At 44.6% G+C, this 16,733-nt stretch overlaps 1 protein-coding gene across 9 annotated transcripts in view; it reads right to left on the bottom strand.

Moving 5' to 3' along the window:
* The window catches only part of RAP1GAP2 (RAP1 GTPase activating protein 2), a 222,545-nt gene that overhangs the window by 63,629 nt on the left and 142,183 nt on the right, over positions 1–16,733 (bottom strand). The window contains exon 1 of one of the 9 annotated variants that reach the window (XM_035721458.2): positions 13,939–14,067. The exons of the other annotated variants lie outside the window; for them this stretch is intronic. Coding sequence (XP_035577351.1) covers positions 13,939–13,965 — 27 coding nt within the window. The 5' untranslated portion in view covers positions 13,966–14,067. Of the gene's footprint in view, positions 1–13,938; positions 14,068–16,733 lie in introns of those variants that run through there. 9 annotated transcript variants of the gene reach the window in all.

The raw sequence follows: 16,733 nt of genomic DNA, 5'->3' as shown, positions 1-16,733 counted from the left end.
TCACGTATTTTGGTATAAAAACCCACTCTAGGAAATTTACCCTAACACAATATTTGGGCAACTATACAATGGTATTTGTTGCGATATTGTTTAAAGGCAAAAAAAGGAGAAACATCCAGGGGCCCCTGAGGGACTCAGCTGGTTGCCTTCTGCTCAGCAGAGAGTCTGCTTCTCCCTTGCCCTCTGCCCCTCCCCCCTGTTCATGAGCATACAAGTGCACGTGGACGCTCATGCTCTCTCTCTCTCTCATCAAATAAATAAATAAAATCTTTAAGGGGAAAAAAAAAAGTAGAAACAACCAAATTACCTGGCAGTGAGGCAAAGAGTAAATAATACATAAGATTATGCGCCTACAATAAAATACTATGAGGAGACCTATGCTAATTATGCAAAACAAAGATTCACAAGGCACTGACCACTAAGTGAGAAAAATGGAGTTTAGGTGATCCTGGTTTGTTTGTTTTTCCAATTATGTATAAAAATTGTGTTTGTGTGTGTATCTCCTATGTGATATGTACAGATATAGAGTATATATATAGCTGTACATAGGTATGGATACAGAAATATAGATCTGCATGTATGTATACATATCACTCATCCAGAAAAAAAAATAACTTGAAGGATAAATGTCAAAATAAGTTATAGGTTAAGGATAATTTTTGTTTCCTTTTTGCTTTTCAGTATTTTTTACATTTTCTGTAACAACCGTAAATTATTTTTTGGAGTAACTAGTTACCCAGCTATAGTTTTTAAGACTTCAACACATAAATGAAAGCTCTGGAACTCCTTTCTTTGCTTCTCTCAACTCCTGCTTCAGGCCCTTCCCCCCATCTTCATTACAGGATGCCCAGGCATACAAGTACAGAAAGCCTCTAGATTCAGGCCAATTCATTTCCAGGTCTAGCCTCAGCTCTGTGTATTATAGGCTGAGGCTTCCCTGAGTCACCCCCATACCTAGCTTACTCTTTGTTATCCATGAAAACTGTCAATCAGAAAAATCTTCTGTATGAAAAAAAAAAAATCTGTGTTCTTAGACAATGCCCTTGTACTGTTTAATCAGTTAACCCCAAATGATTAAGCACCTACAAGGCATGGACTAGACACTGGAAGTACTAGGCAAGGACCCAGTTTCCAGGGTACTTGATCTTAATGAGGAAACAAAGGTGTCCAGGGTTCTGTTACAGATGACCAGCACCACAGTGGTTCAGAGGAGGCATGATGCACTTCTGGCTGGAACTAACGTATGTTAGTTCTTCTCTATTGCTGTGTAACAAATGACTCCAAAACTCAGTGACAAAATTTCTTTGGTTCAGGAATTGAGAAGTAGCTTAGTCGGATGGTTCTAACTCAGAGTTTCTCAGGTGGTTGCTGTCAGGATATGAGCAAGGGCTGCACCATCTGAAGACTTAATTGGGGCTGGGGCATCTGCTTCTAACAAGGGACACTAACTCACAAGGCTCCTGGCAGGAGGCCCCCATTCCTCATCACATGGTCCATAGCCTGCTCGAATATCCTCAAAATACTGCAGGTAACCCCCCACCCTCAGAGTGAGTGATTCAAGACACAAAGCTATAGTACCTTTTATGACCTAGTCTGTGAAATTGCACACCATCATTTCCCCTTTGTTCTCTTCATTAGAAGCCAGTGTCCACAATCAGCCCCCACACAAGGGGAGGGGGATTAGTTCCCACCTCTTGAGCAGGGAAGTATCAAAAAAACGTGTGGAGGGCAGCCTGGGTAGCTCAGTGGTTTAGCGCCACCTTTAGCTCAGGGTGTGATTCTGGGGACCCAGGATCAAGTCCCACATCGGGCTCCCTGCATGGTGCCTGCTTCTTCCTCTGCCTGTGTCTCTGTCTCTCTCTCGACTAAATAAATAATTTTTTTTTTTAAATGTGTGGACACATTTTAACACCACCACATCAAGGAAGGCTTCTTGCAAGAGGTGGGATCCCACCTTACCTTAAAGGAGAAGTTTGTTTTTTGTGTGTTTTTAAAAGATTTTATTTATTTGACAGAAAGATAAAGAACGCCAGAGAACACAAGCAGGAGGACTGGCAGAGGAAGAGTGAGAAGCGGAATCCCCACTGAGCAGGGAGCCCAGTGTGGGACTCCATTCCAGGACCCCAAGATCATGACCTGAGTCAAAGACAGACACTTTAACCGACTGAGCCACCCAAGCACCCCCAGAAATCACTTTGATAGAGAGGGGGAAGAGGCCATTAGAGGCAATGGTTACTGTGTGGACAAAGTGGAAAGATGGAGAAGCATGATGTGTGTTCAACAAACAGTGAGGGAATCAAACTGACAGGGCTTCTGGGTCAACATCCTGAAGATCAGACAGGGAAGGGGCCCTGAGTTCTGAGCCTGAGAGACTCCATATATCAGGAGTCCAGGCTTAATCTGGAAGGCCACAGAGAGCTACAGATGTTTGTGTGCAGCAGAAAGATGGATGCAGGAGGCAACAGAATCCAGTGGTCAGAGCCAGGTCTAGGAAGCGGCCAGCCTGTTCCTGCCCAGCTGCGTGGCATGAGGCACGTTACTCCAACTCTCCTAATTCCCTCACGTGAAAGCAGCATCAGCCCTGCCTTTCAGGACTTTCAGGACTCACATGAGGAAGAAGTGAGAACATGGACAAGAAGTACCTGGCCAGTGCCTTCTGGTAGTTGCTATTTGCTATTAGAAAGCACATTCTGCAAGTAAGCTTCGTCCTGAGGGAGATGGTCCGGAAGCTTTAGGATAGTTCCTGATTTAGAAGACAGCTTTCTTGAAACTATCTTCCCAGAGGCAGTGTGTTTAGACTACTGTTGAAAACAGGTGTGTGTTTCCTAAGTGAAGATGCTGGAGCTAACTAACACAGGTTGGGAGCTGAAAGGGCTGAGATCCATCCTCAGCTCTGAGTAATGCACTGGGCGGACAGCACCCAGGAGCAAAGAACAGTGGCAACTTGGCCTCGGCGGTGCCGGCCCCACTTCTCGGTGACTCATCGAACTTTCCAACAGGACAGTTCCAGCCTTGGCAAAGAGCAAGTCTCTTTTTCCACCCAGAAGCAGGGTGACTCAGGCCAACCTGGAACAGCAGCTGCGGCCACTCAGACCTACCCTCATTCACACCCCCCTGTGATTGTGTCACACAGCTAAGGGCACACAGAACACATTCAATAAATGCTCACTGACTCACCAGCACCATCCCAGAGGCCCCAGGCCAGAATGAAGTCCTATCTGTGGCATCCTTAGGAAGGGAATCCCCCTCTGTCAGGAAGCCAGGCACTGGATTTTCACAGAGAAAGGTAATTCAGCCTCCTCATCAATAGCAGTGTCCGCTCAGCTATCCAATTTATTATTAGCAACAACTGCTGCCACCCAAATCTGAGCCACAGCCAGCATTTCCCCTTGGGCTCCACTTTAACAGCCACTCAAGTAGGCTGAGATAATCACCAAGAGCCAGTGCTCAGCCAAGGAAATCACAGGCTGGGCCCCAGTGTTTGGTTTGGGTTCAAAGCTGTCCTCTCCACTTCCCAATATAGAAACCATCTGATCTTCCTTCAGAAGGGCAAAGCGAGTCCTTGTGGGTAGAATGCAGGAGGTCCAAAGCAGGAGGAACAGAAGTGAATGGGACAGGACCTGCAAAGCCAGTCTCCAGAAATTGCCCTGAAGCCCCTACCTATGCGCTCTGGTGCCAGGCCCCTGCCCAGGCGACAAAGCAGCAGCCAGGAAAGAACACAGTGTGTTCGAGTGTAGGGGGGCCCCCGCCACCCATCTCACCATCCCTACCTCCCTCTGGTCCACAGCAGCTCTGCACATGGACATGGCCTTTCCCTGCAGACAAGCAGCCATCTGTTTTTTCCCTCCAGTTACATCTCAGCTTGAGAGACCCCCATGAGCATTGGCCCCTCTCCCTCCTCTTCTTTCCTGACCCTAATTGGAGAGGGACCTCCACTGCCAGCCACCTGCTGCCCACAGGTCTATGCTAGGCAACCTGCCCTAGGTCTGAGCTCCTTTCCTCCCCTCCTGGAGACGGGCTGTGTTTACATATGAACAGCCTTTCTATCCGCCCTGCCCAGGAGATACCTCACAACCACTGCTCACAGCACAGGACAGTACTGTCCGAGCATCTGCGCCTTAGAGTGGGGCTGTGGTGGGGTAACATGAGCCAGTTTGCAGAGCCTGGCACAGCACCCAACACGGAACATGCTCATGTGCAGTAGCAAATGCCTATCTGAATCTAGGACCCAACAATGGGGTGAGAGGGGAGGTATATGTCAACAGCAACAAGAAACACTAAAACAAGACAAGGACAGAGGATAAGATATCTTCCACCCTGCACAGGCCCCAGGAAAATGCAATGGAGATGGGGGCTGGGCAGCACTAGGTGAGGAGGAAAACAGGACAAGTTTCTTGTCTCCATAGGCAAGGAAGACACCGCAAAAGTTTTGTGAAGAGATTTTCGGAGAGTTGGGAGAGCTAGGAATCCCAAGCACATACTCGATTGAGAGCCAGACCAATGTGTCCCATGGCCACCTCACCACAGCGCAAGCTGCATTGCCCTAACCCTGCTGCTGGCCTGGAGGTCCCCATCCACCGTGCAGGCAGGATGAGGGGGCCGGCTGGCCACCAGCCTGGCTGCTGAGACCTGCAGAAAACACTGGGACTGTTCCCCACAAGAAGGAAAGAATAGTTAACTAGAACAAGAGGTCCTCACAGGCAGGCTCTTTAATTTGTTCACTGCTATGTCCTTGGGCCTAGAATTGCCTGGCACATAGGAGATGCTCAAGAAACACCTGCTGAATGACTGACTGATTTCTAGGCCAAGCAAGCTGAGAATGAAACAGGAGTGGAGGCGGAGTCTTAGGCTTGGGAGTCTAGGCTGCACAGGCTAATGTTTCTGCTAGTAAGCACTGTCTGCTCCTTGGCCACAGACCGCACCCCCTCACCCCGGATAGCCAACCCCAACCCCAACAGGTGCCTCCAGGAGGTTGCATCCAGATACACAGACGTTTTGTTCCAAGCAAGCCTCCTTCCCCTCTTCTCCCATCCCACCTCCTTGCTCCTCTCTCCCTTCTGTGGTCCCAATCCCACTAACTCACACTGGACACAGTCTCTCTGCCACCAGCATCTGGAGGAACTGCTTCAACTGCTATGTCAACTTGGGCCAGGAGCCCACAGGGCTCTTTATTTTCTAATGGCAATGATGATTCAGCAGAACCACCTGGAGGGCTTGTTGAAAAACAGGTTTCTAGCCACCTCCCACCCTAAGTTTCTGATTCTTAGCCAGAGAATCTCCATTTCTAACAAATTCATGGGCAATACCATACTCCTGGTCTAGGGACCACACTGAAAACTTTACTAACCTGTAGAATTAACTGTATTTAAGACAGGTGTTGCCGGAAAGAGGTCAACCTGGCCAGAGCAGAGATGGAACAGAGCAGAGTGTCAGGAGTAATGGGAAGATGGACAGGTTTTTATAGGACGTCTTAAAAATTAGGCAGAATTCCATTTAAATCTCTGACAGGATTCAAAAATGCAAATGACTACAGATATCAGTCAAGTAACATAAGAGTGAAGCGATAAATAGAAATTGACTCAATAATCAAAAACCTCCCAACAAAGAAAAGTCCAGTGTCAGAAGGCATCATGGTAAATTCTGCATAAAGCATTTCAAGAATTACCATTGATCCTTCATAAACTCTTTCAGGATACAGAAGGGGAGGGAACACTTCCCAGCTCATTCTATAAGGCCAGCATTATCAAAACCACACACAAAAAAAAAAAATGAGGGAAGAAATCTATAGACCAATGTCTTTGAGGGATACAGAAGCAAAATCCTCAACAAAATAACTAGCAAACCAAACTGGACAGCAAGCCATAAGCCATGACCACGTAGAATTTATCCCAGGGGTGTATGGTTGCTTCAACATAAGAAAATCAATGTAATACTTCACATTAATAGAATGAAGGGAAAAAAACAGATGATCATCTCAACTAATTGAGAAAAAGCACTTAACAGAATCCAATAATAAAAACACACAGAAAACTAAACGTAGAAAGGAACTTCCTCAATATGATAAAGGGCTTTTTTTTTTTTTTTTTTAAACCCAAATCATGCTCAATGACACTGAAAGCATACTGAAAAAGATCGGGAACCAAACAACGACACCCATTCCCACCACTACTGTTCAATGTGCTGAAAATTCTAGCCAAAGCAATTATGAAAGAGAAAGAAATAAAAGATATCCAAATTGGAAAGGAAGAAATAAAACTCTAAATGTAGATGACATGATCCAATATAGGAAAACCCAGGGGTGGCCTGGATGGTTCAGTAGGTTAAGCACCTGACTCTTGATTTCAACTCAGGTCATAATAGCAGGGTCATTAGATGGAGCTCCATGTTGGGCTCTGTGCTCAGCATGGAGTCTGCTTGGGATTCTCTCTCTCCCTCTGCCTCTGCCCCTACCCTGCTTGTGCACTCGCACTCTCTTGCTCTCTAATAAATAAACAAAATATTTTTTAAAAAGGAAAGAAAAAGGAAAACCCAAAGGATACACACACACATACAACTAAAGCTTATAAAGGATGTCAGTAAAACTGCAGACTATAAGATCAACAAACAAATATCAGTTGTTTCTATACATGAATGAAAAATCTAAAAAGAAAATTAAGAAACCCATTTCATTTGCAACGGCATTTTTAAAAATCTAGTATAATTTAACCAAGGAGGTAAAACACTTGTATACTGAAATCTACAAAACAGTGATAAAAGAAACTAAAGAAGATGTAAAAAAAATAGCATGACATCCCTTGTTCATGGGTTGGCAGACATAGAATTCTTAGGATGGCAATACTCCCCACAAAGCAATCTGGAATGCAACCCCTATTAGAATCCCAGTTGGATTCTTTGTAGAAACTGAAAAGCTGATCCTAAAGTTGATCTGGAAACTCAAGGGAAAACATTCAGCCAAAACAATCTTTCTTTCTTTTTTTCTTTAATTTCAGTATAGTTAACACACCAATGTTACATTAGTTCCAAGTGTACAACAGTGATTTGACTATATATCTCGCTACACTCCCAAGTGTCGCTACCATCTGTCCCAATACATCACTATTACAATGTCATTGACTCTATGCCATACTCTGTGCCTTTTATTCCCATGAGTTACTCATTCCATAACTGGAAGCCTCTATCTCTCATTCCCCTTCACTCATTTTGACCAATCCTCCAACTCCTTCCCCAAACTGATAGCAACCATCAGTTTGCTCTATGAATTCATAAGTCTGACTCTGCTCTTTGTTTATTCATTTGGGTTTTTTTTTTTTTTAAGATTTTATTTGAGAGAGAGCATGCAGATGGGGAGAGAAGCAGGTTCCCCACTAAGTGGAGAGCCTGATGCTGACTGGGGAGCCCGACTCAGGACTTGATCCAATGATCCTAGGATCATGACCTGAACTGAAGGCAGATGCTTAACCGACTGAGCCACCCAGATGCCCCTCATTTGGGTTTTTTAAGAGTCCCTCTATGAGTAAAATCATATGGTATTTGTCATTCTCAGTCTGACTTATTTCACTTAGCATAATACCCTCTAAGTCCCACCTTGTTGCCTCAAATGGCACAAATCATCCTTTTTATGGCTACATAATATTCCATTGTATATATATATACACCACATCTTCCTTATCCATTTGTCTATTAATAACACCCTACTTCCATATCTTGGCCACTGTAAATAATGCTGCAATAAACCTAGGAGTGTATATATCTTTTCAAATTAGTGTTTTTATATTCTTTGGGTAAATGCCTAGTAGTGGAATTACTGGATCATATGATAAATCTATTTTTAATTTTTTGAGGAACTTCCATACTGTTTTCCACAGTGACTACACCAATTTCACACACCGACAGTATACAAGGATTCCTTTTTCCTTCATCCTTACCAACACTTGTTAGTTGTGTTTTTTATTTTAGCCATTCTGACAGGTGTGAAGTGACATTTCATTGTCATTGTCATTTCATTGTTTTAATTTGTATTTCCCTGATGATGAGTGATGTTGAGCATCTTTTCACGTATCTGTTGGCCATCTGTATGTCTTCTTTGGAGAAGTGTCTATTCAGGTCTTCTGCCCATTTTTTAATCAGACTGTTCATTTGGGGTGGGTTTTGTTTTTATTTGCTTGCTTGTTTTTGGTGTTGAGTTGCGTAAGTTCTTTTGGATATTAACTCCTTATCAGACACATCATTTGCAAATATCTTCTCCCATTCAGTAAACTTTGTTTTGTTGATGATTTCCTCTGCTGTGCGAAAGTTTTTTTGTTTCAATATAGTCCCAACAGTTTATTTTTGCTTTTGTTTTGTCTTAGGAGATTTATCTTTTAAAAAAAAATGTTGCTATGGCTGATATCAGAGAAATTACTGTCTCTGTCCTCCTCTAGGATTTTTATGATCTCAGGTCTCACATTTAGGTCTTTCATCCATTTTCAGTTTATTATTGTATGTGGTGTAAGGAAGTGATCCAATTTCATTCTTTTACATGTAGCTGTCCAGTTTTCCTAACACTACTCATTGAAAAGACTGTCTTTTCTCCATTGTATATTCTTGCCTTCTTTGTCATAGATTAATTGACCATAAAACTGTGGGTTTATTTTGGGGCTCTCTACTCTGTTCCATTGAACTAAGTGTCTATGTTCGTGACAGTACCATATTGTTTTGATTACCACAGCTCTATAGTAAATCTTGAAATCTGTTTTGTTCTTCTTTTTCAAGATTGCTTTGGCTATTTGGGGTCTTTTCTGGTTCCATACAAGTTTTAGCATTATTTGTTCTAGTTTTGTGAAAATGTTATTTGGTATTTTGATAGGGACTGCATTGAATCTGCAGATTGCTTTGGGTAATATGTACATTTTAATAATACTGGTTCTTCCAATCCATGAGCATAGAATATCTTTCCATTTGTTTGTGTCACCTTTAATAATATTTAAAATAATAAAATAGTTAAAACTTAAAATACTAGCTTTCAGAGCACAGGTCCTTCACCTTCTTGGTTAAGTTTATTTCCAGGTATTTCATTATTTTGATTCAGTTGTAAACAGAATTGTTTTCTTAATTTCCCTTTCTGCTACTTTGTTATTAGTATATAGAAATGCTACCAATTTCTGAGTATTAACTTTTTATCCCATGACTTTACTGCATTCATTCATTACTTCTTGTAGTCTTTTGGCAGACTCTAGGATTTTCTATGTATAATACCATGTCATCTGCAAATAGTGGTAGTTTAATTTCTTCTTCACCAGTTTGGATACCTCTTATTTCTTTCTCTTGTCTGATTACTATGGCTCAAACTTCCAGCACAATGCTGAGTAAAAATGTCAAGAGTGGACATCATTGTCTTATTCCTAACCATACAGGAAAAGCTCTTAGTTTTTCACCATAAAGCATGATGTCAGCTGTGGATTTTTCGTATTTCTTTACTATTTTGAGGTATGGTCTCTCTAACCCCCACTTTTGAGAGTTTCTTTTATCATGAATGGATGCTGAATTTTGTCAAATATCTTTCCTTATTTATTGAAATAATTTATGATTTGTATCCTTTTGTTGAAGTGGCATATCACATTAGTTTGTGAATACTGAACTATCCTTGCATCTCCAGATTAAATCCCACTTGATTGTGGTTAATGATCCTTTTAATGTATTGTTGTGTGTGGTTTGCTAATATTTTGTTGAGAATTTTTGTATCTGATTTCATTAGGGATATTGGCTTACGGTTTTCCTGTGGTGTCTTTGGCTGGCTTTGGCATCAGGGTAATGCTGGTCTTCTAGAATGTATTGGGAGCTTTCCTTCCTCTTGTATTTTTATTTTTTTGAATAGTTTGAGGAGAATAAGTATTAACTCTTCTTTAAGTATTTTGTAAAATTCACCTGTAAATCCATCTCACCTTGGACTTTTATTTTTAGATAGTTTTTTGATTACTAATTCAATTTCATTACTTGTAATTGGTCTGTTCAGATTTTCCATTTTTCCTGCTTCAGTTTTGGAAGATTGTATATTTTAGGAATTTATTCGTATCTTCTAGGTTGTCCAGTTTATTGACATATTTTTTTTAAGATTTTGTTTATTTAGGGACACCTGGGTGGCTCTATCTTAAGCATCTGCCTTTGGCTCAGGTCATGATCCCAGGGTCCTGGGATGGAGCCCCATTTCAGGCTCCCTGCTCTGCAGGGAGTCCGCTTCTCCCTCTCCCCCTCCCCCACCATGCTAATGAGTTGGGGCAGGAGGGAAGGGCAGAAGGAGGAGAAGCAGACTTCACTCTGAGTGTGAAGCCCCATGTGGGGTTCAATCTCACAACCCTGAGACCATGACCTGAGCAAAAACCAAAAGTCAGAGGCTTAACCAACTGAGCCACCCAGGCACCCCTGACATAATTTTTTGCAGTATGCTCTTATAATTATTTCTATTTCTGTGCTGTTAGTTGTTATTTCTCCTCTTTCATTTCTTATTTGGGTCCTTTTTCTATTTTTCTTGATGAGCATCAGCCAGAATATTCCTGAAAAGAACTAACACTTCCCAATCTCAAAACTTACTACAAAGTTACAGTGATCAAAGCAGTGTGGCACTGATATAGGATAGCCACATAGAGCAGTGGAATAGAATTATAGTCCAGAGATAAACCCATACATTTATGGTCAACTGACTTTGAACAAGGGTGCCAAGATCACTCAATGGGGAAAGAATAGTCTTTTCAACAAATGATACTGGAAACACTGGATACCCACATACAAAAGAATAAAGTTGGACTCTACACTTCATAACATATACAAAAATTAACTCAAAGCAACATTATAAAAGTCAAAAGACATCAACAGAATGGGAGGAAAATATTTGCAAATCATACATCCAATAAGAGCCTAGTATCCAGAATATCTATTAAAAAAAAACAAACTCGTAACTTAAAAAGACAAATAACCCAATTTAACAAGAGGTAAAGAACTTGAATTGACATTTCTCCAAAGAGGATATACAATGGACCATATCACATGAAAAGATGCTCAACATCACTGGGAAAAATGTAGATCAAAACCACAGTGAGATACCACTTCCCACCTACTTGGCAGACTATCATGAAAAAATATAGAGAGAAATTAACAGGTGTTAGTGAGTATGAAAAGAAACTGGAATGCTTATGCACTGCTGGGAGTAATGTAAAATGATGCAACCGCTGTAGAAAACAATTTGGTGATTCCTCCAAAGGTTAAACATAGGGGCACCTGGGTGGCTCAGTCAGTTAAGTGTCTGACTTTGGCTCAGGTCACAGTCTCAGGGTCCTGGCTTTCAGGGGACTCTGCTTATCCCTCTGCCCTTCCCCCTGATCGTGCTTGCTCACGTTCTCTCTCAAATAGATAGATAAAGTCTTTTAAAAAAAAAAAAAAAAAAAGCTAAACATACTGGTGTTACCTCATGGCCCAGAAATTCTACCCCAGGTATAGACCAAAAAGGACTGAAAACAGGTAACTGACATATACTTCTACACAAAAGTTGCTCACTTGTACAGTGAACAGCAGCAACACCATTCACACAGGCCAAAAGCTGAAAACAATCCCAATGCCCACCAACAGACAGATGAGCAGATAAGCATTTCCATAGGGTGGAGTATCATTCAGTCACAAAAAGGAATGAAGCACTGCTACAATGCAAACAAACCTCAAAAACATTGAGATAAGTGAAAGGTGCCAGATACAAAAGGTCACATACTGTATGGTTCCATGTCTCTCAAATATCCAGAATTCCAGAATTGATAAATCCAGAGAGACAGAAAGCAACCTCATTTTTTCCAGGGGCTGGTGGGAGAGGAAATGGAGAGTAACTGCACAAGGGGGTTTCATTTGGGAGTAATGAAAATACTGTAAAACTAAACAGGCAGTGCTTGCAAAACAATAAGAACATACTAAATGCACTGGATTGTTCACTTTAAAATGATTATTACCTTTATGTTCTATAAATTTCATCTCAACAACATCAACAAAGTAAAATAATGTTGAGCTGCAGAGCATGTACCCCTGCGGCTGGTGTCTAGCCAGGCTACCAGCAGAAATGCAAACTTGGTGTTATAAGAGTTTTCAATTTTTTAAGATAAGCCGGAAATCCAAATTTGCATATGAACTCTCCCAATTTTACACACTGATAACCAACTCAAAGTTTTAGAAATCTCTATGTGGACCAAACAAAACACATCTATGAGCCAAATCAGCCCATACTATGCCCTGGACAGTAGGAAGTCCATGAATGTCCCTGAGCTGGAAAACGAGATGACATAAGCAAAGTTTTAGAAAGCCCCGAAGTATCCTCTGTTGGCACCCGTGATGCACCAGGCAATGAATTAGGCACTTCGCAAATGCCACAACATAAGCCTCACAAGTGTCCAGGGAGGGGGTGAGAGGGTGGGGGAACTGAGTGGTTAAGCAGCCCACCCAGAGTAAACACACTCAATAAAGGCAGAACCCTGATGGAAGTCCAGATATATCTGGGTTAGCCAACTCCACATCTCACACCATGTCTGATGGGCATCTCAGACTTCACAAGGCCAAAAGAACTCTCATTAATGTTTTTCCTCAAAAGCCTGTACCCATCCTAATGCTCAGGACAAAGCCCCAGAGTCGTCATCATTGGATTCTTTATCCCTCATTCCCCACCCCCAATCCTGTAGGGTCCACTGTCAAAACATATCCCAAGTCTGAGCACTTCTCAGCAGCTGTCCTGCCTCCACTGTATCTCACTGTCCCTCATCAGGACCATGCAGTAGCCTCCTCGCCAGGCTCTTGGCCTCCATACTGCACCTCCCTCATCAGCTCCCCATATGACAGCCACATGGTCTTTCTGAAAAGTGAAGCAAATGACATCAGTACCCAACTTAAAACTCTCCAACATACCACTCCACACTCTTGCCAAGGTCCAGGGCAAGGGTCAGGCCATTTTGGTTTAGTAACAGGGTCACCAGACTCACCCTGTGTCCTGGAGCAGCGAAGCCTAAAATTTGGGGGACTCCTTACCCCCACCCCCAAATAAGTGTCCTACCACTGCCCACACTCATCCCTAAACTGTCACCCTCAGCCCCCCTAGAGAAAGGAGGCCAAGCCAAGGAGATGGAAGACACCAAAGAACAGCGCCCACCTCAGCCTACAGCAGACAGGTCTGTGAGTGACAAGGGGTCCAGCAGTCCCAACCTCTCCCAGTCAACCTAGACCCCCCCCCCATGTTCCCTAGGAGGGGACAAAGGGCCTGGCACAGCTGAACTAGGGGATCCACAGAGCCTCCAAGAATAATCTGGCTTGGCAGGAAAGGACCCTGACTCTCCTGGCTAGCCTGGAATATCCCACACACACTGCTCTCAAGTACACACTAACCGCACAGCTCTGAGGCTCTGTGACAGGAGCAGAGCCCCTGCCAGGGCCATTCAGGGCACCACCCCACAAGAGGGAGAGAGGGCTGGCCCTCCAAGGCAGGCTTGGCCAGCTCCAAGTGTCCACGGCCAGGCAGAAGCCCAGCTACAGAGTCCCTCCACCCTCCCTCCCTGGCCCTCTGTCGCAGGGCGCGCCCACCTGAAACACGGCCTGCGGCTGGCTGTGGAGCCCCTCCAGCTCCCGCACAGGGCCAAAAAGCCTTGTCAGTTATGACCTCTGCCTGGCCCTATACCGGACCCTGTTCCAGATCTCCAGGCCACGGAGGAAAGGCTCTTGTCCTCAACTCTGCCCCATGACCTCCCACAATCCCCTCCACACACATAGCCCCTACCCCCACCCCGGTCCCTGAGTGATAGGTGGCTCCTCTGCCCCATAGTAGGTCCAGAGCCACAGGAGCTCCTTGGCAGGCCACAGGGGAAGAGCCTCTGGCTCCTCCCCACCCACCCACAGGTGGGACAGCAGGGCCTGGACACTCCTCCACGGCCCAGGGACACTCACCAAAAGGTTCTTTAAGAAATCCATCATCTTCCACCAGTGCCCTCCCCTGCAGGTCGGGGGGCAGGAGGGCTCTGCCTCCCTGAGGACCACTGTAGCTGTTGCTGCTACCACCACAGCTGCTGGGCTGCTGCTGACGTTGGACAACTTCCTTAAGATCAAACAAGGAACTGCAGGATTTGGGTGTCCGCCCGGAGCTGTTATTCCACATTGACTAGCCCTGACCTTTGACCCCCTCCTTCGCCAGTGCTGTTGTCCTAGGAACCCAGGGCTGGTGGTCATGTGTCATAAGGGCAAGGTGTCCCCTCTCCCAGGGGAGAGGCACCATGCCAGCAGGGTGTATGAGGAGACCCACTTGGGGGCATAGGAAAGGGTGCAGGGAGCATTCCCGTCTTCCATCCTAGCATGAGCTCTTAATGCTGCTGGCCTGCCATGTGGGATGAAGGCAGGACCTCGTGTGCTGGGGGCCTCAATGTTCCCATCTGTGAACTGGAAAGCTCTATATATAAGGAGAATAAGAACAAAACAAGTAAGCAGGTGCCCGCATCTTTAAAGGCATTCACATGGACCTCACAGATCCTCAACAGTCCTACTCAAAGGTTTGAAGAAACACCTGAAAGAGTGGGAAGTGGCTCCTTTCCAAGTGGGGCTTATAGGAGGGCAGAAGCATAGCGAAGTGCTTTCTTTCAGTAACAGCTTAGTTTTTTTAAGAATCATTACATGTATTACTTTGGTTTTAAAAAAAAAATTTGTTTAAAAATGCTTTTAAAGAGAATAGTCCTCTTGTCTTATGGCTATCCCATAAGAAAAATTAAAAATAAATAAAGCAAATGGCTTGGAGAGACAAACGTGACCTCCACAACTCAGGGTCCAGAGGCACCAGAGTGCTATGCCATTAACAAGAGTGCAAGTGTGGGGAGTAAGGAGCCAGGTCCCCAAGCTCGGCCCAGGGCTCACTTGGGTCTCAGAGTCTCTTTCCAACACTAATAAATACAACACATTCACCATCCATCTACAACCGTCGATCCCATTCCAGCTCTGGGCAGAAAGGGAAGGAGGCTCAGAAGAAAAGGACTGAGTACACCAGAAGGCAGTATGGTGTGGTGGAAAGAGTCCCCACACTTAATAGTAGACAAGGTTTCAACTCGTGGCTCTAGTGCTTACAAGGTGTATGAGCTGGTTCCTCGGCCTCTGGGCCTTAGTTTCTGTTGTCTGTAAAATGGAGACATATGACCCACTTTGCGAGATGTTTTAGAACAGGATATGGTGTATATACTGTGTCCAGTGGAGACTCTCAGCCTTTTAGTTGGTGGCATGAAAAGTACCCCACCACCTGCTCAGCCCCACCAAGAAGCCAACCTTGTCTCTTCCTTCCATCCTCTGATCCCGCCCACCACCAGGCACATGGCCCAACAACTCTCCTCAGCCCAGCCCTATCGTGCTACTGCTTGAGCTCCAGAGTACCCAAAAGCATCCATGGGTGGACAAAGGCCAGGAAATGTCCCCAGGGGCTGAAGGAGGGCACAGCTCAATTGAGGTCAGAGAGGCCTTGGCATGGGTCCATCTCGGGGGGCTGGAAATGACACTGGAAGTCATAAAGGTGGAGGGAGAAGGGCAGAGCTCTAGGTTGTAAACTGTGCCACTGCACACAGTTGTAAATGCCATGTGCTAGGGGGATCCCTGGCTGCAGAGAAGGCAGGACAATGTCCCTCCTGACTCTTAAAATTCTAACAGAAAACCAGCCTCCCTGTCCCTGGGGAAAGGTACCCAGAGTAAGGCTCCTGTGTCCTCAATTATCTTCCCTGTTCCCTCCCACCCCTGCTTCTGGCTCATCTGCATTCCTGCTCAGAGCCAATCAGTCATTTAGCTGAGCCCCGACTCTGCCAGGCTCCCTCCTGCAGGCAGCACATCCAAAATACTTCTGCGACCCCCTGCCATGGCACCTCAGGGCCCAGGAAGCCCTGTGGCCCAACCCCCTGCCTCTGCACAGGAATGCATTCAGAGGCAACTACAGCTAGGAAGGAGACAGGCAACTGACTGATACCCTCTGGCTTGAGCCCCAGTCCCTCTCATACCCACTTCCCTTTATTTGGTTGATTCCTACTTGCTCTTTAGGCCTTAGCTTACACATCACCTCCTCTAGGAAGCCTTTCAGGCCTCCACCCCGCACCCCCACCCCCCATGATGCTGCCACAGCATCTTGCACATGCCCTATGGAATTGTTCTCTCTCTCTGTATTATAATTTCTTTTTTGTTCCCTCCACTTCATCTGTAACCTCAGCACCTGGCACATAGGTGTTCAATAAATACTTGCTGAATGAATAACTAAATAAAGGAACTGACTTCCATCTAGTGACTAAGACAACCAGATAGGTAAATAATTACAACTCGAAAAGAGAAACAGTAATGGGGATAAGCCAGTGCCTGCATGGATGCACAGAAGAGTGGGCAATGGCTATGCTACAAAGGAAAGACTTTCCAAAAAGGGGTTACTGTCCCCATGTTGCAGGTAAGGCCACAGAGCTACAAGAAAATCAAGTCCAGCATCTAAGGATCCACGTTGGTAGAGCAGGAGCTAATCTCCAGGCCTAGGATTCATTCCCACTACCTCTCATTTGACCCTTATGATAATTCAGTTGGGGAGAAGGTGGGAAACAAAGTCCAGAGAGGCTAACTGACCTGCTTAGGGTCCCACAGCCTGTTAGGAGCAGAGCCAAGTGTTCCCCGTGAAAGAGGGGATGAGTGGAGAAAATGGAGAGCAAGAAGGGGCAAAGCACGGGAAAAAGAGCAGTGTATCA

Source organism: Canis lupus, chromosome 9 (genome assembly GCF_003254725.2).
Source record: "Canis lupus dingo isolate Sandy chromosome 9, ASM325472v2, whole genome shotgun sequence".
In the NCBI taxonomy this organism is placed as follows: domain Eukaryota; kingdom Metazoa; phylum Chordata; class Mammalia; order Carnivora; family Canidae; genus Canis; species Canis lupus.
This window is presented reverse-complemented; position numbering and strand designations above follow the sequence as displayed.